General features: G+C 42.9%; 1 protein-coding gene across 8 annotated transcripts in view; it reads left to right on the plus strand.

Annotated features, from left to right (window-relative positions):
- The window catches only part of POT1 (protection of telomeres 1), a 278,625-nt gene that overhangs the window by 177,807 nt on the left and 73,747 nt on the right, over positions 1 to 27,071 (plus strand). For 7 of the 8 annotated variants that reach the window (XM_085894077.1, XM_085894073.1, XM_085894076.1 and 4 more), the window contains 4 exons: positions 7,911 to 7,997; positions 8,737 to 8,851; positions 14,260 to 14,390; positions 20,550 to 20,840. In XM_085894077.1, coding sequence (XP_085750203.1) covers positions 7,911 to 7,997; positions 8,737 to 8,851; positions 14,260 to 14,390; positions 20,550 to 20,840 — 624 coding nt within the window. Of the gene's footprint in view, positions 1 to 7,910; positions 7,998 to 8,272; positions 8,428 to 8,736; positions 8,852 to 14,259; positions 14,391 to 20,549; positions 20,841 to 27,071 lie in introns of those variants that run through there. The other variant, XM_085894081.1, reaches the window with a different exon arrangement.

The raw sequence follows: 27,071 nt of genomic DNA on the forward strand, positions 1-27,071 counted from the left end.
GCACGGAGATGCCAGGACTTGATGATATTTATTTTTTATGAAACGATAATCTATGACGCACTATAATCCAAACTGCAGAGACTATTGATAAGTGTGCTCGGGTCCAGGTCCGAGTACCTCATTTTATGGTGTTTATTTGTATTTCAACAGCATTGAAGATCAAGGACAACAAGGTTGAACATTTTGAACAGCAACGTTGCCAGGATAGCTCGCCTTGTCGATCCATGCTGCTAAAACGATAAAAGATTTAATAGGATGACTATACGGGAATGTTCAAGGTTCAAATACTCAAGTTTATGAAAAATGCATTTGTAATAGGTGCATCCTGAGGACTGGTGTTTGATCCAGAGGTCGCTGCTAGACAGAATTGGATCCAACTAAACCTACCGACTCGTCTATCGGAGTGGACATTAAACTGATTGACCTGTGTGCCTTCACGAACTTGCTAGCATCAAATATGTTATCGTATATTCGGTAAAGACAGACTAAAATATGCAATTTTTTTTTTAATATGTATACATAGTTAAGACTTATGGAAGAGCTAGAACACAAAACGGATCAAGATGCAACAGAAGAGAGGGGGGAAACGCCAACAGCAGGGCCGAGGGACAAAATAGACGGAGACGGACAAACGAGGGATGTGGGTAAGAAGTACAGGATCAAAATCTCAGGAACGAAAAAGTGGAATCTTAAAGAGGTGTGGGTGCCTTAATTGGGGTAGAAAACAGCATCGTTTTGGATTGGGGTGAACTGCGATGGTGATGAACATCTGTCTTGAAGACCTGAAAGGAAGAATGAAATTAAAGAGAATGTGGAAGATGGTTCCACTGGTGGGAAAGAAGAGGAACGAATGAGTGGAGGTGTCAGTCTGGGACGTCAGTCAAAACGTACTCGGCCAGGGTTTGAACCCACCGTGGCTGCATCCTTGCTTGACATTCCGCATTTAAATGGTCAGGTGCATGGACAATCTCCTTAGGTTGGCATCCATGGGGAGGAGGAATTTCTTCCTGAGAAAATGTCCCGTTGAGTGCGGTGAGAAAAGCGGTGCCATTGTTGCGATGTCGCTGGTGCCCAGCGTCTTCATCAGGAAGAAGCAAGCCTATTGTTTTTGAGATCAAAAGGTCAACATAGGCCAAAGGTCAACATCTTCCGTGAGATTTGTAAAATCCTCAAATATCATCTGATTGACTTGAAATTTGAAGAGGAGTTATATTTCAGGTCACTAAATTAAACCAGCCAATTATTTTTGAGGTCAACATCGTCCCAGGGTCAACAACTAAAGGTGGTATTTCTAAAATCATCAATTTAAATCTGAAAAATAATCAATTTTCTTCTGATCGACCTGAACTTCGATTAAGATTGTGAATTTTGATCTTGATGAAATGGACAATTTCATGTATCCATGGCAACTGTTGGAGAGTGGGGTGGATTTTGCAAGTGTCGTGCTCTGCACGATGTCTTTTTCGTGTGTGTGTGTGTGTGTGTGTGTGTGTGTGTGTGTGTGTGTGTGTGTGTGTGTGTGTGTGTGTGTGTGTGTGCGTGTGTGTGTGTGTGTGTGTGTGTGTGTGTGTGTGTGTGTGTTTGTGTGCAGAATATCTCAAAGTTGTCGACGGATCCAGATGAAATTTTCTGGACAGGTTGGGTGTGTAACAAGGACGAACTGATTAGATTTTGATGAAGATCTGGATCTGGATCAGGTTCTGATAACACCTTAAGTAATTCCTCAGCATTGAGAGATGGGGCCAAAAACGATATGTAGCATGATATCTCAAAAAGTTGTGGACGGATTCGGACGAAACTTGGTGGACACGTTGGGTGTGTGACAAGGTAGAATTGATTTGGGTTTGGTGAAGATCTGAATCCGGATCCGGATACGAGATTTATTTAATTTTTAAAGTGATTCTTCACCTTTGAGAGGAGAGGAGATTAGGACCATACTCTGTGCAGAGTGTTGGTGCTGCTTAAGCAGTCTCCTTGGCTATTGGGCACAATCCTGGACGGGTCACCACTTCGACACAGGACACCAGCAAGCTGGCACTCATTTTGCCAACCTCGGAAGGATGACAGGCCAAGTTAACCCCACCTGGTATTAATTCAACAGCTGAGCGGGATTTGAACTCGGGACCCTCGGATCCAAAGCCCGACACCCTAACCATTAAGCCAACACCAGGCATACCATTGGGGGATAGGTCCAAAAACTATATAGGACTGTATTGCATGATATTTAAAAAATGTATTGGGCCCGATATGTTCTCGTGCATCAGGCATTACATGGCGGAGATCTGTGCTCTACGGAGTGCCCTTCTTGTTTATCTCGTGGCCCCAGAAGCAAACAAACAATATTTTTTACAACAGCCCTCACAGCTCCCAACCCCCTCCCAACCTGATTAATAGTACATATCATTTTTAACTTCTGCTCTACATTCACACAAGTCCCAGATAAACAGTCCGTTTACTGGAAAGCGATCTATTGAGGGTTGTGAAGCACACGCCCGTCCACTAGGGCCTTGCACCGGTCCACATGGTCAGGACTTTGTGGTCTGAGCAGCTTTCCATTCGGTGAGCTGAGAAAGTTATCCAAGTCTTTTGTCATGTGGAGGCACAGTCCTTTCACTGAGCTACTTTTTCCAAGTATTTCTAGCTTATTTCAAAAGCTCCGTGAGCCACTTTCAGTAATAATACTCATCTCCGACACTCATCTTGCGATGCCCTCAATGCCGATGTTTCCTGGGGTTTCTCCACATGCGTGCTGAGCATTCAAGGTGGAACACGTCATTTCCAAAGTCACATATTGAGTGGTATGGTTGCATCGAGTAAAAATACCGCAGTGTCAAATGGCTTCCGTTAACACGCACCGCCTGAGCCCACTACTTTAACCATAACTGAACTGGGTGATTTCGAGCTTTCCCTGACTGGGTCCGACGGTCGATGTTCCAATGTACCTGAAAATTTTCACACGTTCGATCATCACGCAAAGGCAAAATGACTTTTTTCATAATATGTTGAATTTATATTTTTATGTATTTTATTGTTTTACTATAATTGTTCATTATGTCTTGGACAACATGTAAAACACTCAGAAGAAATTACAGGCCAATTAATTTACACCATCAGTGTCCTGACGCATGTAACCCTCATTAACGTGTGTTTGTTGTACACAAACGTGTGTAAACATCCCAGTTTTTTGAGGACATGTGACCACTAATTGTCATGCGATGCCTGTGCGCCAAGTCTGATTTGGACATACGTGGTATCAAAATGTGCGCAAGACCCGAGAGAGAAAAAAAAAGTCATGAAAAGAGAATTTGAAATTCCCAGCGATTGCGAAACATGTCGAGGAGTAGGCCTCCTAGCTCCCCCCCGAACCCATGGAATTAGGGTTAATTCCCCAGTGAAGGACCAAAATGCTGCTAAAAGTACTGAATTAAATTAATTATATCTACTATTCCCCAAGCATCAGCCAATAAAGGCAAACCTAGCGGAGTTTGTGTGTGAAGAGAAGAAAACGGGATAACGCTTATTATAATTTAATGGGAGGTTTATCGTGTGTGCGTGCGCGCGCGTGCGTATTGCTACTCCTACAATTCTGGGCTGGTTACTACATGAGATTAGCATGATCCCAATTGGTGTATGGGGTGTTTTTTTTTAATCTTTACCGGTGGTCTTGGGGCTGGGAGAGGGGTGGGGGGGGGGAACACAAATTCTCTAAATAAATGCGTATCGTGTTGCGCCACCTCAAGGTGGTAGAGGGTATTGCACGTCTTAATGAATTGAAACCTAATGACTTTTTGCTCTTGTAGCCTCGAACAATTGGATGGGAATTAACTCGATCTTTTTCACAGTTGTCAAAAGTTGTTTGTTTTTGTGTCTCCGCTGACGAAGTCGCCGGTGGCAAAATGTTTTTGCTTTGTACGTACATATGTCGGTCCATGTTATTACAGCACCGCGACATCGCGCTGTTATATAATTGCCTATTCTGTCCTGTGTCTTCTGTCACGTCTTCTGTCACACTTATGGCCGCGTACGTCCCTTTGATCTGAGGGCTATAAATAGAAATTTGTCCAACGTCACAACTCTTCCCATCATGCATGCTAATTCACCGTGTCTACATTTCAATTTTATAACTGCAAAATTTCAATTTTATTGTTTCATCATTCTTAACCTTTTACTGCCCCCAGCCGCGCGATATCGAAGTATTCGCTTCTTGTTTTCTCTGTTTTCTCTGCAACCGCTTATCCGATTGACACAAAATTTTCACCACAGGTGTGACGACTCGTGTGGGATGTTTTAATGATAATTATGATGCCCTCGGTCACGTGGTGTGCCATGTTGGAATAAAGGAGTAACTTTGGACCTCTGTATCTCCGAAACCGCTCCATGGAAAAAATTAAAACTTGGTACATGTGAAGTACTCACCATTGGAAACAAGTGTTTTTTTGTTTTTTGATTTATTTCATCGGTGGCTTCGTTGTGACGTCATAATTTCGTACATCGAACACTATCCGATCAGTTTGAAAATTTGAGTGTCATTTCGGGCTAAATTGTATTGGGGGTGGGGGTGGAGGGGGGGGGGATTGACGTCATTGATCACATGGTTCGGCAGCCATATATTTTTTCTTCACATAAAAACATTCAAAATATCTTCTCTGAAACGGCTGAACAGATAGAGGCAAAACTTTACAGGTGTGATCGCCCATCCATGAGGACCAAAAAGTTCTCCACCTATGACATCATAGATAACATGGTTTGGCAGCTATGATTTTTTTGAAGAATAGACCTTTAAAAATCATCTTCTCCAGAACAGCTTGACAGATCGAGGGGAAACTTCACCCACGTGTTCCCTCACCTTGGGGATACTTGGGTATTCACAAATTATAATGTCACATGGTCTGGCAGCTTTACTGGATTGAGTGAAAATCTTTTTTTTAAACTTTCTCTTGAACCGCTTCATCAATCAACGTGAACCATCACAATTATGATCTAGTGGTCATGGGGGACATCTGCTTTGAATTTCATCCTGATCGGACACATGGTCTGGCAGCCAGATTTATTTAATATTTTGAATCTGGCTTCAGGGATTTAAATCAAACGTGGTACAAGTATGTATAATGATGCAACAATGCGGGCGGGGGCATATCTGGCAACGTTGTGACGTCGAAGAGTGCCCTTCTGGTTTATAGTAAGCACGTTACACCTGATTAAACCAGAATGAAGTTTGGAAATGTCTGGCTATAACTACATTACGGAATTGGTCAATCATTCCACAAGTCACAGTGAAAAGACATGTAATGGAATGAGCAGTCAGTTTGACGGTTCTCAGGTTCAAATTCCTAGGACATGCAGAAACACCTGATCATGGTGAATTCATTTACAGAACAGGAGTTGCTTCCCATACAGCAACCACACTTGAGTATAGCAATCAGTGTAACCTGGTGTCGAGGGATATCTGAGAAGGCAAGACCACTTGCTAACTGGGGTGTCGGCGGAAATTTGTAATCCGTTCAGGGTGTCGGGGATAGCTCGCCTATTTTTAGTTAACAAGCATCGTGGGATCTTTCACTGGGCACGTTGTGACGCAGCACCGTGCGTGCGAAACTCCAACCCGTCAATTTGTAGTCTGGCTGAGGATCAAACCCAGACAAGACAGCTTAAAGGTAAGCTACCTGTGCTGCTTCATTTCACATGAGGATCTGGAATGCTGAAAAATCGTTCGATGCGGCATGAAATAGTTTGGAAGTTTTCACATCTTGAAGTTTTTTGTTTATTTGTCAACATATATTTCCAGAGTTGAAATTTCTTGAATGGTATCTTGTAAAAAAAAAAAAATATATTCCTTTCTTTCCAAAACAGTCATGAAGAATTGATGTCACTGAACTGAGTTATCTGATTGAGAAAATATGAGTTTGAATCTTATTTTGTAATTCCTCTTATTGTCTTCCTTTTGGGTGCTGAAATGCTATCTTCATTATTATTTCCCCTTTGGAATACTTTGGTATGAAACTACTACTACTACTACTACTACTACTACTACTACTACTACTACTACTACTACTACTACTACTACTACTTGAATTGCTCCAATTAATCCTACCTGCTTTTTGAGGTCAGCTGCAGGAGATAGATAGATAGACCCAAGTTTTTCATGAACTTGCTGACCTGACCTGACCTTCCGCTGGAACCGAGTCCTGCAGGAATTTGTTCAGGATGCCGGCGATATCTTGCCGACTCTTCGTAAAAGACACTGTTGGATATTTAACGTCTACCGACTGGTGATGGTGGACGGGACCCCCAGTTTAACGTCCGTCTAAGGGACGGCACACTTGGTGGTGCAACGACTGCCTGCGAAGCACCGATCGACAGTTTATAGTCTGGATGGCAATCAAACCCAGACCAGGCAGCTTAAAGGTAAGTACCCAATCTCCACACCAATCTGTCAGCCCATCGATTCCTTACCTTTTGGTTTAAAAAAAAATTGTGATAGTTTCTAATCCCTCACAGCTATTTATTATTATTATTATTATTATTATTATTATTATTATTATTATTATTATTATTATTGCAGTATTATTTTAGATGAAGTTTCACAGGTTTAGAGTGCAGTTGTCTTGAGGGTGTGTGGGGGTGGAGGTGGGGGTCAGGGAGGGTGGGATGGGTCCCTTTTTTACACACTTGTTGCAATTTTTTTTTTGATCTAAAATCAAATCGACTTGTTCTCGTCACCTATCCAACTCATCCACCAAGTTTCGTCCGAATCTGTCCACAACGTTCTGATATGAGATATCCTGCTCACAGACAGACAGACAGACAGGGGTGAAAACACAACCTCCGTCCACCTTCGGTGACGGAGGTAACAACTTCACCAAAAGCAACCACTTGATCGACCAACAATTTAAACAAACATTATGTTCGTGAGAAACGGCAAAAATACACGAATGAAGCACAACTTTGTATTATTCCTTCGGAAATTAGGGAAACGATGCAATTTACAAGCAGCGTTTAAGTGCCGAACCGAGGTTGCCGTGAGGCATTGAAGAGTTCGCCGCAAAGTGATGGATTGGCGCACATGTAGATCAAAGCGGGCAGATTACCCCCTCAAGGAACGCCAGGAATAAGCCAGCTGGGTTTTTACAGACAATCCAATAATAATTATCTTGCCAATTTCCTGAAGCCTACCATTAAAATCCTTAACTGTGTCGCCCTCAGTCAGACTTGAACCCACAACCTCCAGGATGCCAGTCCATTGTCATTATAGCAAAATCATCAGCCACCAAACAATTGGTGAAACCCCCCCCCCACTCCACCATTTATTCTCCTTCCCTAACCTCCTAATCTATTTTATTCCAACCAAAAAACATCAAAACACATTCAGCCATCACATTCGTTACCTCCACCAAGGAAGGTGGACAGAGGTTAAATGTTTTCACCCCCGTGAGCAGGATATCTCAGAACGTTGTGGACGGATTCGGACGAAACTTGGTGGACAGGTTGGGTGTGTGATGAGAACAAATTGATTCGATTTTTCTGAAGATCCGGATTGGAGAATTTTTATCGTGATTCTTCACCATTGAGAGATGGGTCCAGAAACGATGTACAACACGATATCTCAAAACGTCGTGGACGGATTGTGACAAAACTTGGTGGATTTGTTGAGTAGGTGTGAAGGATAAGCCGATTTAGATTTTGGTTAAAGTCCGGATGCAGATGCAGCCTTTCGGTAGGATACAAAACATGAATCGTTCAGCCTGGTGGAGGTATGCGCTCTACCGAGTGCCCTTCTCGTATCTATCTCCATGATATTGTTGTTTGTTGTTGTTGTTGCACAAACGCAAAGCAATGAGCACTGAAACGATTGTTCATCGGTGAATGGTTTGATTTTTACTCGTGAATGTGGACTTCTTTTCTCCTTGAAGGTATTGTCCAAACCCTCGAAGCTCTCTTTGAGAAAAAGTGACGGAAACACCGTGGAACTGGGAGCTCGCCCTCTGATGCAGCGCAAGGTAGCGTGCGCGCCGCGCATCCGCACATTCACAAATATTGTTCCGTGATCAGGTGGCACGACCTATGCATGTACTCCCCGATTCCAAAAATGGTGAAAAAGAATACAATGGTCACTCGACCAATGACTGACGTGATTTGAAACATCAGGCGTTCTCTTTTTGTTGTTGTTTTTTTTTTGTGTGTGTGTTTGACTCGATCACAATTTCCGATCCTTCATGTTTTGCCGTTTTCTGTTTTGAAGATGTTTTGCGGTTGCATTTGCTGTTTTTTTTTATTTTGCCTTTTACAAACCGTAAATGCTGCACTCTGCTTTGTACGGACAAATAGCAAGCTTTGGGGATTTGTTTAATGTCTGTGTGTTTGCGGAACACCTTCCTCGTTTCATTCCAAGGTTGCCGGGCCTGCCGCGAGTTGGCCCTTGTGCACGACGTACGTTTCTGATCCGTAATCTTTCTTCCGCACGATACTTCATTGTGTTGACTTTTCAAGGAGTGTTGTTGAAAATGTTCGTTTTGGATCCATCCGTCATGTTGAGAATGAGGGGGAGGGGGAGTGAAAGGGGGATATTTTCTGTACGGGAGTCGGAATGAATTATTTGTACGTGTGCTGTTTCTTTCTTTTGACGACGTGGACACCGTGCGAATGGTAACATATTGAATGCTGTCGACGTGTGTGGTGCTGCTTTGTGTAAGAGCAAGGCTGTGCATTATTTATATGACAGTGTACGGATCTCTGCAGGGACCGACCAGAGTGTACACCTACACACCTTTATCCAAGGTGCAGGCAAACATGACGGTGAATATCTTTGGAGCCGTAAAGCTATTCAAGCCACCAATGCAGACAAAAGGACCAGGTAAAATTAACCGATCGGATTGTAGCACCATTTTCCTTTTTTATTTATCTTCTTATTCTCCTTCTCCTTCTCCTTCTCCTTCTCCTTCTCCTTCTCCTTCTCCTTCTCCTTCTCCTTCTCCTTCTCCTTCTCCTTCTCCTTCTCCTTCTCCTTCTCCTTCTCCTTCTCCTTCTCCTTCTCCTTCTCCTTCTCCTTCTCCTTCTCCTTCTTCTTCTCCTTCTCCTTTTCCTTCTCCTTCTCCTTCTCCTTCTCCTTCTCCTTCTCCCCTTTTTTTTTCCCCCCCCCCCCCCCATTATTTTTGATGTGGATAATGACCATCCTATGGGCCCCCCTCCTCTCCCTCTCCAGTGAGCCCATATTCTTCCTATTTCAAAAGAAACTGCCAGAAATTCACTTTGTCTAATGTATCGGTGATAAGAGCGGCTGCTTCCTTTTCATTATCGGTGGAAGGACAAAGAGGTATTCACCTGCATATCAAAGATGCACAGGTGGTACATTTAGCTTTTTTTTAATGAGGTAGGACTGTATGGGCGATGATGCTCCGAGGGAAGGGGACATTGGCCTCACGTCTGTTCATAACCATATGGGGAGATTGCTCTTTTGATCCCCGGTCCCAAATTTTTAACCTGAGAACAGCTGTGCCTTCTGGTCTTGTTCCTGTATAGCAATCTGATGCAGAATTGGCACACAAGTTTACTGCAAGCAGAATGCCATCAGGTATGGATTCTCTATTATACATGTTCAAACCCACAGATAATATATATATATATATATATATATATATATATATATATATATATATATATATATATATATATATATATATATATATATATATATATATATATATATATTGAATACGCTCATTGTGTTTATCCATCTGCTTTATTCGCCACTCCCGTGTAAATTTCCTCTCCCGAATGGTTTTGAATGGATAATTTGAGCAAGTGCTGTACTTGTAATGAATACGTGTCGGCCTTGTTTCGTGTGATGTCATGACGGCAGTAGTTTTATGATTAACATGTCGGTGATGGGCCACCGACATTTGTCAGTATGAGCGTGCAGAGTTCTGTCCCATTTGTCACAGCTGAGTCACTTGTCATGCTTCCTGCCCCATGTTTCCCATGCTTCTAGTCTCATCACAAACTCCCGTGCTGTGAATCTCATCTCGTGGTTCTTCTTGCACTTTTAATTGTTCCGTGTCTTCTAATTTTTTTATCTTTTTTTTTTTTTTTTGCTATTCTCGCAGTGGCCATTTTATTGAGGAGCTTGCACATCAAATTTGTTCGAGGACATGGACATTAAGAGACATTGGTGTACTTTCACCTGACATTGGTAGACGATGGGGAAGTCGACACAATCTGGAATTTGAATCTGGCATCCAAGCATCTTGAGAGGTGAACATCGAGCCAACGTGAATTAAATGTATACACTGTCATCTGAGACCTTGTTCGTAAATTTTAACCCCCGCCACCTAAGGTGGACGGAGATGATGTCTGTGTTTATTTGTTTGTCCATGAGCAGGATATCTCAAAGTTATCGACGGATTCAGACGAAACTTTGTGGACAGGTTGGTTGTGTGACGAGGATGAATTGATTAGATTTTGGGGAAGATCCAAATCCAATAAATTAAAAAAAAAAATTTTTTTTGAGTGATTCTTCACCATTGAGAGATGGATCCTGGTGTTGGCTCAGTGGTTAGGGTGGCGGCTTGGGGTCCGAGGGTCCTGAGTTCAAGCCTCGTTGCCCTCTGAATTAATTCACCAGGGGGTTGACTCAGCCTGCCTTCCTTCCGAGGTCGGCAAATTGAGTACCAGCTTGCTGGGATGACCGAGTCATTCAGGTATCCTGCGTCGGAGTGGCAACCTGTCCAGGATTGTGCCCAATAGCCATGGAGACTGCTTCGGCAGCACCAACGCTCTGTACAGAGTATGGTCCCAATGGACAATGGACTGGAGAGATGGGGCTAAAAACGATACATGACGTATCTCGTAAGGTTGTGGACGAGTTGTGACAAAACTTGGTGGTTGAGTTGGGTAGGTGACAAAAACGAGCCGATTTAGATTTTGATTCAGATCCGCTCTGTCATTGGGATAGAAAATGTAAGTTGTTCAGCTTGGCGGAGGGAGGTATGTGCTCTACCGAGTGCTGTTGCAGTTGTGTATGGTATACTCTTCTTATGTTTCGGTAATGCTTGCTGATACTTGTTGATGTTCATCTTAAGTGATTATGCTGCAAGTTAATGCCCATACTTGGAAAAAAATTACCTGTAAAATTTTCATGATTGCTACTGAAAAGCCACGAAAGGGGGTAAGCATCTCTACATCCTTACTATAATTCATGGATCGATGCTACTCCTGTAGTGATGCGCCGATTACATCCAGACTTGCTACATAGGATCAGCATGACCAAAATTCGTTCTGAATGGTGTTTTTATCTTTGCCGGTGGTCGTGGGGGGGGGGGGGGTTCTATGTAAATGTGTATCATGCAGTGCCACCTCCAGGTCGAGGAGGATATTACAAGTCTCCGCCATTTACCGTACAATATTCCTGTCCCCACGTTTTCCAAAACAGTGAGGTGTTTTGAATCGTAAGCAGTATGTATGGATGTTGCTTCATGCACGTAACCTGGGCTATTTATTTTTTTTTTTGCTCAGAGAGCTGTGTCAGTTGCCTTTACACTACCCAAATAAAGGCATGCATCAGGAGAACGTGTTGCATGCTTGGAACATGATTGCCCGTAGGGCGGGTACTCATCTAGTCTGTAAAATTTATTTGCATGCTACTAAAAAAAAAAATTAACCCATCAGTTGAGCATTTGATTAAACACAAACACTGAATATCACACCAGATTCAACACGCAATTGGGGTTTGGGAGATTAACGAGCTCCGAGCATGGTACATCGGCTTTGACAGTGACCCCACTGATCTCTGAGCAGCACGCATTACCCAACCTACAACTAGTATTTTGTCACCTCTTTGTCAGTTTATAAACAACCATGGGGAGATTTTTTTTTTTTTAAACTTAAAAATCACAACTGCACTTGAGTTTCACATTGAGGGGAGATATCTGAGAAGTTGATGTCATCTCCTCGTGTGAAAGCTGATGCCGTGCCCATTGATCACATGATTAAACAGTTGTGATGCGATTACCTGAGCAGGTTATGCTTAATCTGATACTGACAGGCTACGCATCAATTTACAGTGAAAAATAATTGGGTTTGTTGTGTGGGTGTACCTTGTTGGCTCTCGCCCTTTGACTAAAAGGGTCATCCAATCGGCAGCAACTGTTCCATGTTATGTGGAGAGGCGGAAAAAGATTTTTTTTAAATGTAAGAGGGTGATTGCCAGATGGGACGTCGACTCGTATTCTGGAGCTTACTTTGGGTGGCGAGGTCAACAAGGAATCGAACGTCTTTGGATTGTCTCAAAAAAATCCCGAGACCTACCGGTGAAACGGAGCACCGTGATGTTCCCGAGACCATTTAAATGGCAGCATGCGGTTGTGGTTTGCTGATCAGTGCGAATGCACTTTATTGCAACTGACAGCTCGAGCTTTGATGAGGGAACTTGAGATTGAATTCACTCAATGCATGACGACGTGTTTTGCCCTGCAGCTATGAGGCGGTTCCTCGTTCAGCCGTGCACACACACATCCCCAAGTCCACCATTGCATTCCTCTTCGTCTACATTCCGCATTTCCTTTTATTCTTCGGTCTTTGTTGATGTTCGTTATTTACAAGTGAGTGATGAGACATTAGTTTTTTCGAATAACTTTTATTGGCAGTGTGAGCAGGGATTTATTTTGCCCGGAGTTCTAAGTGCACTCCGTCCGTGATGACGCTATCATTCAAATGTGGCCATAAATCTATCCATTTTTTTTCATTCGGATTGCAGATGATGACGATCTGATGTTATTCCTCATCGCCTTTTATTGGTGTTTTGTTGAGCTGCTCTGAATATACAGACTCCTGGACCTAAAACAACGAACATGTCATCTTGCCCATCTCTGAAAAGCCGTTTCTCGAATACGAGGGTTGTGTTTTGTTTTTGGGGGGGTTCCCCCCCCCAAAAAAAATCTAAGGCTCGTAGTAGAGCTGCCAAATTCACAAACATCTCGCACACATGGGCAGGTTACAGATGACTACACAAGACAAACGCAGCCACTGAGCTGTTGTTGTTGGTCTCTTCCCATGTTGTTGGTCATCAGGAAATCTGAACAAGCATGTGCCTAATGCGGTCACACCTTGTGATGCTAAAGTACAGCTTTCTAAACATTCGTTGTGGGTGTAATGTGATTGCAGCACTTCATCATTGTAATGCCGTGCTAAGAGATTGCCATGAACCTTTATGAGGTCTCTGCTGCCAGTGCTGAGAGATGACAGCCCACTTATTCCAACCATGAATTGGGCAACTTGTTGCGGTTTACTGCAAATCCTTCATTACAATATCGGTACACCCATGGTCTTCAATCGAGAGATTCGATTGAGAAACGTGACTCATCACTGAACCAAACTCCTCCATCAAATCAAGAGCAACACTCTCTGCATGGAGCCCACTTTTTCTACAAGTCGATGAATGTGGGGTCATAATCCTCGATGACCAGATCTTGCGTTAATTCCTCTCTTCTACGAGGTACCTGCGATGTTTGTTGTGAGATGTTGTATAAAGGGGAATCTATTTATTACATATGGTGTATACGAGAGAGTTAAGGATGTCGGAGTTTTGTCCAAGCAAAATGAGTGCCAGCTTGTTGGTATCCTGTGTCGGAGTGGCGACCCATCCAGGATTGTACCCAATAGCCAAGGAGACTGCTTCAGTAGCACCAACGCTCTGCACAGAGTATGGTCCCGATGGATGGATGGATGAGCTCAATTTGGAGTGGCATCGCAAAAGGGTTGAATACTTATTGATGCAAGATATTTCGGCTTTTAATTTTTATTTAATTTGTAAATATTTAAAAAAAAGAAAAATTAACTTTGTCATTTTGGTGTATTACGTGTAGATCAGTGACAATGTTTTTTTAAAAAAAATTTAATCCGTTTGAAATTCAGGCTGTAATACAAGGAAATGTGAAAAAGTTGAAAAAGTCCAACAGCTGCAGGTGAATGTGCAATGATTTTAAAACCAATGATTTTGTTCTAATTGCTCATTTTCATCAACAGGAAACACATGGCCTTTTGATGGAATTTGTTTCCCTGTTCATGTACAGTACAGAACATCTGATTATCACATGTTTATTTCTAGGAATCCTTAAAAGCGATCTCGAGAAGAAACATTATTCCACCTGCTGGTATTGTCGAACGTTTTGTAATCTTTGGTCTTCCTCTCGTTGTCCATTATCATTAGCTCTGCTGAAAAGGGTGTCCACTGGGCCCAGCCATTGACCAGTGCGTCACTGTTCACAGATCACTGCTTGGTTCTCACCGTGGTCGACCCATCAGCACCCGAGGGCCTACGTTGTGTGTTGTTTGGCAGTTTATCATCTCTGCCTCCTGTGAAGAATGTTGGGGACATTGTAAGATTTCATCGACTCAAGGTGCATTAGATTACTGTGAGCAGAGGAGGTGAAAGAGGGCTGTTACATTTCCAGTTTTTGTTTTATGGAATAATAATAATATAATAATAAAAATGTTGGTTTTATTATCAAACACCAAACAAAAAGTCCAAAGACCAAGGATATTTGGTTTACAAAACGTAACTGATTAAAAAAAAAAAAAAATACATCGATATCACTCGACGTTAAAAATAAAAACTTTGAGAGCTCTGCTATTCAGGAGGTTTAACACAACCAAATTGACAAATCATGAATATTTACAAAAGGAAAACCAAAGTGAGCAAATGAACAACGAAATATATTTTTATATTTATTCGTACACAGCCTGTGGCTGCTTGGCTGCATCATTTTCTGGGGGTGTGACTGTGCTGCTTATGCATTGCCCCCTGCTACCAGCAAGGTGTTGCTCATTTTGCTGACCTCGGAAGGATGGCAGGCTGAGCCAACCCAGCTGGTGTTAATTTGAAACAGACTTTGCGAAGTGTGTGACAAGTTCAATGCACCAATCGGCAAGGGAAGAAATACTTGAAGCATGTAAATGTCGGCATAGGGAAGATGATTTGGCAAGGTGATCATTCACAAAGCTCTCGTTTGGACTTGCTCGATATCTGCAACTTGGGCTATCATGAGAACTGAACTCCATACTACAGGTGCTCCAAATTCTAAGACAGGGGGAATGACTCAACCTTATTTCCATTTTTATCCCCCCATCAGGTGCAGCCCGGCTGGGGGTTTATATTTTGAGTGCCGTCGGTCAGTCCGCGGCCTCTACTCGAAAATGACTCGACGCATTTCTTTCGTATTCGGCACATGTATGCGATATCATCTGTGCATGAGGCATATCAAATTATTTTTGTGATTGGAACCAAAAGTCTTGGGGCACATGTTTTTATTTCTGCATTTTGGCAGTTAAAAAAAAATCACTGGAGAGAACAATACAGCATTGTAAATGATTTCTGGAACCATTATTTATTTATATTCACTTTACCACCAACGCACAACTTTGAATTACTTATTTATTTGTATCCACTTTATCTCTCTAAGAAGTGAATTCTTGCAGAAATTTTTGTCAGGCTCACTTGGCTGTGTCTGGATGGGTTTGAGGGTTGGGGAGTAGCGGCTGGAACACGAATCCTATCCAAGTTATTTTTGTTCTGATGACTCCATATTTTCTCGTTCCTTCTTTGGGTTCCTTCTTGGTGTTCCTTTTGATCACCATCATTGTGACCAACATACCAACCATGATTAATAATTTATTTTATTCATTTATTTATTAATACACATTTTACCATCTCGACTGCCAAAAACACACCTTTGAATTATTTATTTCTTTATATACAATTTACCACCACCACGACCGACATACCACCTTAAATTATTTATTTATATTATATGCACGTTACCATCACCGTTGCCAACATACGACCTTTATATGCACCTTTTACCTTTCTACATTATTTATTAATTAATTTATTTGATTTATTTCGTTATTTCAATATACAATCGACAATTCCCATATTTAGGGTGCAGTTGCGGGCTGTGTCCTCGGGGGACTTGCATCCTCGTTATCATAAACTTCAGTTGTGTCTGATTCAACTGAACAAGAGTGGTAAAATTGATATTTCTCACTAATCTTCAAATGAATGAGAGGATTTACAAGAGAAACTTGGAGAATCAGTTTGTGAATGGGTGGGGGGGGGGGGCGTGATCGAAATCTCTTTTTCTGTCTCTTTGTCTGTGTCTGTCTGTCTGTCTGTCTTATAAATTAAAGCATTTGAAGTAAATTATTCAAAACATTACGAAAGGTAAACAATATTGTGATGATAATGTATGAGGAGGCAAAATGTAAATGGTCAAAAACGTGTGTGTGTGTGTGTGTGTGTGTGTGTGTGTGTGTGTGTGTGTGTGTGTGTGTGTGTGTGTGTGTGTGTGTGTGTGTGTGTGTGTGTGTGTGTGTGTGTGTGTGTGTGTGTGTGTGTGTGTGTGTGTGTGTGTGTGTGTGTCAGTCAGTCAGTTATTTAGCCCAATTGCATCTCACACCCACAATTAACAGAAGTAATCAATCCTCCCTCTCACCTTCAATTCCCCCTACTGAAACCTGGATTGTATAGTTTTTTGTTATTGTTGTTGCACTTGTCATAGTTTTCGTTATTGAACCGCTGGAAATGGCAATGAGCTTGCTTTTGTAGATGCAGCTCATTCCGACCAGTTGAGCAATTTTCGTTACACATAATGTAAAAGTCCAACATGCTATTTTGAAAAAAAAAAAATTAATATAAAATGAGCACACCAAAGCATGCAGGGCAACATGACATTACTGCAAATGGTTACCTTGTGTTGCCTCGTCTTCCTGTTTCAATATCCTTATTTTGTGAAGCGGCTTTGAGGTGAAGGTTGAGAAATTATTCATACAATGAAATCTCTCTCTCTCATACTCACTCACTCATTCTCTCTCTCACTCATTCTCTCTCTCACTCATTCTCTCTCTCACTCATTCTCTCTCTCACTCATTCTCTCTCACTCATTCTCTCTCTCACTCATTCTCTCTCTCACTCATTCTCTCACTCACTCACTCACTCATTCTCTCACTCACTCTCATTCTCTCTCACTCATTCTCTTTCACTCATTCTCTCACTCATTCTCTCTGACTCACTCATTCTCTCTCACTCACTCATTCTCTCTCACTCACTCTCTCATTCACTCACTCATTCTCTCTCTATCATTCTCACTCACTCATTCACTCTCACTCACTCATTCACTCACTCACTCTCTCACTCTCACTCACTCATTCTCTCTCTCTCACTCTCATTCACTCACTCATTCTCTCTCACTCTCACTCACTCACTCATTCACTCACTCTCTCACTCTCACACACTCTCACTCTCACACACTCTCACTCTCACTCACTCTCTCATTCACTCACTCACTCTCACGCACTCTCTCACTCACTCTCACCTTTCTTGTCTCTAAATGTGAAGACGATGCGTTGAAGATCTTTGGGCCATTTGTAATTGTCTTCAAAACTCACCAGTTGGTTGTAAAAACGTAAACAGGAAATTTGATGGTCAGCTCAAAAACCCATTTTGTAGAAACTGGTTTTTTAAATTATTTTTAATGACATGTCTCTTTTTTTTATTTTCTGAAGCATTATTGTACCGACTCACTCTCCAAACTACTCGAGGTAGATAATGCTTCTGAAAAAAGAAATTCGCAGCAACCTTCAAGTTTATACCTTGTGTTGTGATGCGTGAGGCCTTCACAGAGAAAACTCTCCATTGCAAGCTTGTGCCACTTGTACGTAAGGAAGCGGCTTGTTTGGAACATTTTTCTGGTTTTGATAAGGAACAAATAAAAATGGCATTTAATTTTCGATCAAATATTCGAGTCAGTAAATAACACGGCCTCTCTTTATTTTAACGTTTTTTTTTTTTTTTTTTTTTTCCAAAATTCCTTGAGAAATGGTTTCCTCTGGCAAATTGGATGCTCATTAATACCACACACTGGTTTAGCCAAGTAAAGCTGTGCGGCAAGGGTATTGTTTAAGATGCATTTGCTGAAAATGTCGCCTTGACTTGGCCATGTGATCATTCATTGCTGCTGATGAAGCTAAATTGCTTTCCCATAGTTTTCCAATTGCCTGCCATGCCAGAACCGATTCAAGTGTCCAGGAAGGGATATTAGTGCTTCACTGCTGATTTACGCTTGTGTGTAGTGCAATAATGCTGTGCGTGCGTGTGTGTGCGCGCGTGCATATGTATGTACGTACACAGTGCAATCAGAAACGATTCACAACCTTTGACTTTTTTTGTTGTTTACATTTTTTTGTGTTGCAGCCTGAATTTAAAATGGAATAAATTAAAATATATCAGCGATCCACACAAAATACCCAGTAATGACAAAATGAAAAGGTATTCAACCCCCTTTGCTATGACACTCCAAGTTGAGCTCAGGTGCATCCAGTTTCCTTTGATTACCCTTGACATGTCTCGACAACTTGATTGGAGTCCACCTGTGGCCAATTCAATTGATTGGACATGATTTAGAAAGAAACACACGTTTCTACATAAGGTCCCACAGTTGACATTGCATTTCAGAGCAGAAACTCTCCAATGAGCTGTCTGTAGAACTCCGAGATAGCATTGTGAGGAGGAATAGATCTAAGGAAGGGTATAAAACAATTTCTGGAGTGTTGAAAGTTCCCAAGAGCGCAATGAGCTCCATCATTAGGAAATGAAAAGAATATGAAACTCAGACTTTACCTCGAGCTGGCCATCTGACCAAAGTGGGGAGTGGGAGACTTTTAAAGAGAAAGGGAACAATGAATGGAACCAAATACAGGCAAATCCTTGAGGAGAACCTGCTTCAGAGTGCAAAATACCTGAGACTGCAGCAAAGATTTACATAACAACAGGACAATGGCCCTCAGCATGTTGCCAAAGCAACACTGGAAATGGTTTCATAACAAGAATGTGAAAGTTCTTGAGTGGCCCAGGCAAAGCCCAGACTTGAATCTCATTGAGAATCTGTGGAAAGACTTGAAGATTGCTATTCACACACACTCCCCATCCAACTTGACGGAGCTTGAACGAATCTGCAAGGAAGAATGGGAGAAAATCCCCAAATCCAGATGTACAAAGCTGATGCAAACATACCCAAGAACACTCAAATCTGTAATCACTGCTGAATCACTCAGGGGTTTGAATAGTATTGTAAATTAGATATTTCTGTAGGACCTATTTAATTTTCAATAAGTTTGTAAAAATTTCTAAAAACATGTTTTCACTTTGTCATGATGGGGTATTTTGTGTAGATTGGTGACAAAAAATTTAAATTTAATCCATTTTATATTCAGGCTGTAACACAATAAAATGTGACAAAAGTCAAGGGGTAAAATTGAAAGCATTGTATGTAAATATATATATATATATATATATATATATATATATATATATATATATATATATATATTTACATATATATATATATATATATATATATATATATATATATATATATATATATATATATATATATATATATATATATATATATATTACAAATCCTTGAGGAGAACCTGCTTCAGAGTGCAAAATACCTGAGACTGCAGCAAAGATTTACATAACAACAGGACAATGGCCCTCAGCATGTTGCCAAAGCAACACTGGAAATGGTTTCATAACAAGAATGTGAAAGTTCTTGAGTGGCCCAGGCAAAGCCCAGACTTGAATCTCATTGAGAATCTGTGGTATATATATATGTATGTGAAACTGAGAAATAACAGAAACCACATGAAATGAAAGACCACACACTGTATTGGAGTCATCAGAAGGAACCTGAATAAGGAAAGAGCAAAGATAGTCATCAGGATGAACCTGGACAGGATTCACAATCCTGTCCAGTTTGAATGTGTATTTGAATTTGAATCACAATTTGAATGTGTACATGCGCTAATTAAACATCAAATTATTTTTGTAAATTGGATTTTATTATTGCATATTTTCTTTAATCACCTGATCAGTGCAAAAAAAAAAAAGCCTGGTGCTGGCTTAGTGGTTGGGGTGGCTCGCTTGGAATCCTAGAGTCCTGAGTTCAAGCCCCATTGACTGCTGAATTAACACCAGGTGGGGTCGACTCCACCTGTCATCCTTCCAAGGTCAGCAAAATGAGTACCAATGTACTGGTATACTCATCTTTGCCCTGCTAATGACATTTCGACACTGCACATCATAAGTTGTCGTTTTGTTTGCAAATGTACTTGATTGTGGTGAAAGGGAGACCGTAGGATATTCAGGTAGGTCAAGATCCGGATCATTAAATGAGACTGGCCTCCTTGGAAAAAACGCATTCCAAAGCTGAACGTTCATTGAATGATGGAGCATCACATGACATTCATATGATCGTGACGACGAGTAACCAAAGGTCCATATTGGCAGGAAAGCAACGTGTTTGCAAATTGTTTGTTTGTTTTGCTTTTTGTCTTTTCATTTCCTTATGATTTTACTTCACTTGTGAAAACGAGGCAGTACACACCAAAAGTTGACAAACCTCCACTCCCCGCCCCCCCCCCCCACCCCCAACTGCTATTAATGAAACGGGTACATGAAAAGACAAAAACATTACCTTTTTCTTGCTTGTTTGCAGATCCAAACCTACTGTAGTTATTTGCAGGGTATTCAGTCACCAGGATTTTCTGCATTGGTATTTGATGGCACATTGGGTGCACCCATTATTCCAAAAGCAACCAGTCTCTCCTTCAGCTTTAATGCCGAACAAGAAAACCTGAACGTTTCAAAGTTACGCTCATGGATGGTTCAGGTCTTGCCCACGTCGCTCACAAGAGGTTTGATGAACATCAAGCCCCACTCCTACCTGAATCTGCAGTGCCAGCTGGTGGCAGTCGCCGATTTGGATCCACGATGTTCATTGCTCAAGGTCCGACTTGTAAACACAGCTCATAATCTGTACAGATTTCAATGTGGTTCCTGTGAATAACATTAATAACATTTTAAGCTCTTTCTTATGGAAGTTTAAAAAAAATAACATTTTGGTGTGACTTACTGAAGGTGGTATTTGGAAAAACTGATATTGGAAAATGTCCATTTGGTCTTCACTCTGGTGCTGCCTTGTTATTCCATCATTCTCATATGTTGCAGGTCATGCTTTGCATAAAGGTAAATGTACATGATAGCTTTTAAAATGGCATTACTTGAGGAACATGGTTGCACTCACGCTGTGCAGGGATGTTCCTTACTGGTTTACAAACTTTTTTTTTTCCCATGATCCAAGTCCAGATCGATCAATCAAGTGCAGGTTAACACTCTGCCCTCCACATCCCACCCTCCCTCATCCCCTCTCCCCAACCTACCCTCCCTCATCCCCTCTCCCCAACCTACCCTCCCTCTTCCCTCACCCTGACATACTTGAGGTGTAATGGGTAATGTGTGGTCTCTTACTCAGTATGATGTTGCTATCATTGAAGGACAATTATCATATTGTTGCGGACCCGGGGTCAGGGGCAAAGACCATGAGTGAGGGTGAACTACCTCGGGTTCCCACAAGACTCACCGGAATCGCAGGCCGTCACACACGAATAATTTTGTGACGCGGCGGGTCGCTAATTGACCATGAACGCCAATAACTCGACCACGTGACTTCGGGTCCTCCGTCTAATACCGTTTACCTTAAGGACACGTGATCTAATTACCAGGGGACACACCCTCGGTACGTGCTTGCTAAAACCGGATCACTTTACCAGATCAGATGCAGCCGAGCGGAACTGCCAAGCATCTACTGACTCGGAAACAGATCGTTGGGGAATAACGTCCCGGCGAGCCGAGGGTGTGGGCCATGCTGAACCAATGGAAGAAAACATGAAAACGAGCTGGGAACATTTCTGTACAAAGATTGTACGTGGCACATTGAATGGGGTTTAATTTTATGTACAGCAGGGGATAGCAAGGAATTCATGGGGTGTAGCAAAAGATGAGCAATCTTACAAAAGAGAAACAGAGCAGAGTTATCCCATTATATCTTCTACAATCTTAATTTATTCAGGACAGGTGCCAACACACACATGCACACACACACACGGAAGATTCGATAGCCCAGAGAGAAAGAAAGCAGGTGAGGATAAACGACCTCTCAATATTTGGCGCAGTTGGCAGACCAACGCAATCCAGAATGCTAAGGGAGAGGTAGGTGGGAGGAATGCTGGTGGTGTCTAAGATGTGGGAGTGTGAGGTGTGGTATTGTGCAATGTGGGGGTGCAGTGTCGTGCCAGAGGAAAATGTGATTGCGAGTCAGTAACGTTCTTCTTTGTGCGTCCATAGAAGACGGGATAGAGGGGTTGATAGAGGGAGGAGAATATATGCGTGAGAAGAAAGATCCCGAGCCGAGCCATGTAAATGTCTGTATGTGGAGCATGTACCTCTATGGGCCGCACCGCCTGAGTGTTTCCACCTCGTGATATGGTGCGTTATCTCCTGCTTAATTTGCAGGGGCTTGTGGCAATGTGTGCTCCACACCGGTTCGTCTGGCTGCGCAGGGGTGGTGGGACGTCGACAGGATGGCAGGGAGTCTCAAAGGATGGCAGTCACCCCGGTTCCGGCCTTCGAAGAAGAAGAAGCACATTCTGGACAGCAGTCACACACCAATAATGTTCTGAAGGAGAGCGAGACAGAGAGCGAAGAGAGGGACTCTAACGGCTCCACGCTCCCCTTTTATATGCCCTGGGCAAAGGGTGATGTGATGTCCAGAAAGCGACGCACTGTGGCCCGACTTCTGATCCTCTATTGGGTCACAGCAGCCCTAGCCACGCCCTGCCAGGACCGTAAACCGGCTCAGTTGCCTACCAGCTTCGGCATGGCTCGGAGCTCCTGACTTAACATAGGGTATGCTCCCCGAGCCGGCACCCCAGCCCAGAACATGCACCGATGCAGTCTGAATGTCGGATGTCGGCAGACTTTCTCCACCACCCACGGGCTCCTTAATGGGCCAAAATGCACACCTGGGACCCGAACCAAACTCCCGGATCACCCTTCTCGCGACCGCTCCTCGTTGCCCCCAGTTCTGCCATGGTCCGACGACTGGATGAGGGCTGTATCAACTCCAGATGCTCACCCGAGACGTCCCAGGGGAGACGTGGCAGAGATAATGGCGTCTGTTGCATGGTCGAGTATCGTGTGGTGCCGAGGACAATCTAACGCCACGTGGTGCTCTTCAAAATAGTGGCGAATTGTTGCGATGCAGACGTACGAGGGGGTGCGGGAATATTTTTCCTGTGTGCGGGAGGCGTTTGTGGTCAAAGTGGTGAGATTTGGTGAGTGAGGTGCCGGTTGGGAATTGGCGTGCAGATTTAAATGAAATCACACTCACCAAACGTTATGATACACTGTGGTAGGGAGGGTGTGAAGAGGCAGCTACTTTGGCTGGAGGAGTGTGGGAGGGGTCAAACATATATATATATATATATATATATATATATATATATATATATATATATATATATATATATATATATATATATATATATATATATATATATATATATATATATATATATATACACACACACACACACACACACACACACACACACACACACACACACACACACACACACACACACACACACACACACACACACACACACACACACACACACACACACACACACACACATAGGATATCGACTCTTCCCATGCTCTTCTTGCTGAAGAAGCTGCATAAAGCAACCCATGAAGACCTACACAAGGTAAGCTGTTTCGAACCCTTCCCAGAGTTCCTCAAAACTATAAAGACATTCGCAAATAATACATACATGAGAATCTAAATGCTACACACCCCCTAAAGCTGCCGGACCAATTTCATCGCTTATTGGTGAATCATCAGCAACAATACAGTGAGAAACGCATACCAATGAGGCTCCCAAGCATGTACCATTTTTATTATGTTTTTACATTAGTCTTGGTGTCCGTGGTGTCCTGCTTTCTGGAAGAAAAAAAACACTCGGTTTCATGATGAGGCAGAATTTCAAGTGTGACCAATTGGCTAATATTACGAGCTGGCTAGACCGGGAACCATCAGCGATGTCCAATCGCAGTGCTCCAGTTTTATTTGGGTTCAACCTTCCCTTGAATCCTCCTATATAACACACTCCAAGACTGCACCTTGAATTATGTAATCCTTATTCTTACCCAAAACAAACTATTAAAGAACAACATATTTTAAATACTTGTTAAGACACGCAAAAGTAATTGAACTATTGAATTGACATGACCTCGCCCTCCTCCCTCCCCCAAACTCAAATGAAATTAATTTGATCAATTGATAGACTGAACGTGGTGTTGAAAAAGCACGGACACGATGGGCCAAATGGCCTCCGATGTCCAAGTTCCTTGTGCTGTATATCATTGTACATTAAATGGGAAGAATTGCTGTAATGAAAGAAAGAATGTGATGTACATTCACAACATCAACTTGCCCTCCGTTCCCAATGTTGAATCGATGCAAAATTCCAAACCTTAGACCGTGGTCGTGGTATATTGCTGTGGACACTGCTGTGGTCGTGGTATATTGATTGACTGTTTTGACCTTGTCTGTTCTTTATTTGTTCAGTTTTGACAAATGCACCAGCAGTTGACTGTGGCCTTGGGAAGAAAAAAAAAATTGTCATTGTCTGAAACTTTCTGATATCGACAGCACACTCTAACCTGTACATTACTATGTGCTGTTAGCCTCTTAAGGCCTTGGGCTTTTTAAAGAATTCCTCACATCTGAAGCGCTCTTGTTTTCAATGTTCCTTTCACTTGCGATCTGAACTTCATGTTTTTCCCCAAGGTCTCCGTATTTCATCAAAGTGGCAATTTAGGTTGCTTGAGCCATTTATATTTAAGCAACAAAACAGTTGATTCATGCGACTGACTCAGCATTGTGTCCATCTTCTTACCAAGGCCTAAATACAGATACGTAATACAAGACTTTAAATTGGAACCATCTCCCTGCTTTAATATCCAGTCGCATTTATGCGAGTCAACACCCGCAATTAATGACGTAACCCGAACAGAATTTGATGGCTTGGGCATGGTAAGTTACAGAGGCAAATGTTATTCACTAAAATATAGTGCCGAAAAAAGAAAAAGTTTCATTCTTTCCAGTTTTCTCTCCTTGCAATCGCTTCGGCCATTAAATACTGTATGTGGAATATTATCACAAAAGGCCTTGGTGGCCTTACCATCAACAACAGTTTGAGGAAAAGGAGAAGGGTGAAAACTTGTGGGGAGAGAAGAAATAAATGTGAAGACTGGGAGAAACAGGAAGATAACAGAGATCAGCGCAGTTGAGGCTGTGATCAAGGAAGTAACGTGGTGCATGGGACAAAGGAGATTTGTTTTTTATTGTAATGTTGGGGAAAAGTGAAATGTATGTGAGGAAGGGAGAAGGTACAAGTCAGTGTATGAAAAGGAAGAGCAAAGATGAAGACTCTAGAGTCCAGGACAGAGGGCAGTGGTCGACTGGTAGTGCACGGATCCAACTGGAACACCCAAGCAAGAAATACAAAGAAGTAAGGAGCTTCCAGGGTGTCATAACAGATGTCATAACAAACATTATGCATCGATTTGATGATCAGAAACAATGGTTTAACAAGATTTATCCAATTAGTAGAACTTGATTAGGAGAAGAGGAGCGAAGCAACTGTCTTGGATACTCCAGCCCAGAAAACACTCGCTTCTTGTTTGAAACAATGACTACTCTTCTTCTCTTGACCTCTCCACTCCTCTTCTTCTCTGTCCCTCTCCACTCCTCTTCTTCTCTGTCCCTCTCTACTCCTCTTCTTCTCTGTCCCTCTCCACTCCTCTTCTTCTCTGTCCCTCTCCACTCCTCTTCTTCTCTGTCCCTCTCCACTCCTCTTCTTCTCTGTCCCTCTCCACTCCTCTTCTTCTCTGTCCCTCTCCACTCCTCTTCTTCTCTGTCCCTCTCCACTCCTCTTCTTCTCTGTCCCTCTCCACTCCTCTTCTTCTCTGTCCCTCTCCACTCCTCTTCTCTGTCCCTCTCCACTCCTCTTCTTCTCCGTCCCTCTCCACTCTACATCTCCATCCCTCTCCCCTCTCCACTCTTCTTCTCCATCCCTCCCCCTCCCCTTCTTCTCCATCCCTCTCCCCCTCCCGTTCTCCCTCCCTCTCCCTCCTCCCTCCCGTTCTCCGTCCCTCTCCCCGCTCCCCTTCTTCTCCGTTCCTCTCCCCCTCCCTTTCTTCTCCGTCCCTCTACCCCCCTCCCCCCCCATCTTCTTCTCCGTCCCACCCCATTCTTCATCTCTACCTGTGCTTACGGTCCTCCCCTGTGTTAATATTGTTGTGGTTACCAAATTCGCAAACCACCATTCAGGTCCCTTAGGTGAGATATCTCGGTAAGTATATGTGTAGTTAGGCCCAAACCCGTTGTCTAGTGGGAATACATGTCATTTATGCGTGCTGCGACTCTTCAGGATAGCCGTTTTTCTTTTACTATCTTTATTTTGGACCAACCGCCATTGTTACCACAACATCAACCACCCACCGCGGCGCCGCTTCACGTCACACCTCGCAACCGTCGCATCGCCACCGTTCTTGCGCCGCTTGTGGGTACCGGTGTTGGACTCGTGCAGGGCGCGCACCGAACAGCGTGTACAAAATCACGGATTTTGTGCTTCAAAAACGGATCAAAAACGACACACGCCCACTTTTGTTCCGTCCAATCGGTGAGCGAGGGGCGATTTGGCCCCGCCTCCAGGGCGTTGGAGGGCGATCGCTATATGCAAATTTATGGATCAAAATGCATTCACACCCACTTTTTCTCGGGCCAATGGGGAGCGAGGTGAAAGGTCGAAGGCAGGGGGTCAAAGATGAGAGAGCGAAGCCACGGGGCTTATATAAGCGACCGCGTTCGTCAAGTCAAGAGAGTTAAGACTTCGCGGGCGGTGGAGTTGGGAAGAAGAAGCAAGAAGGAGTTGGTCGTCGTCGTGTGCGTTGGAGTCGGAGCAAAGGGGACGGAGCTGTGGAGAGGCGGCGAGGGCAGACGAGGGGGTGCTCGCGTCGTGCAGGGAGCTGCACACCAGGGAGGCCGACGGCGCGACCTGGCCGAGGTGGAGACGCTCGTCGCGGGACTCGAGGCAGAGTAGAAATCCTC

Source organism: Eptatretus burgeri, chromosome 9 (assembly GCF_056783735.1).
Source record: "Eptatretus burgeri isolate ZD-2024b chromosome 9, Ebu_testis_v1, whole genome shotgun sequence".
Lineage (NCBI taxonomy): Eukaryota > Metazoa > Chordata > Myxini > Myxiniformes > Myxinidae > Eptatretus > Eptatretus burgeri.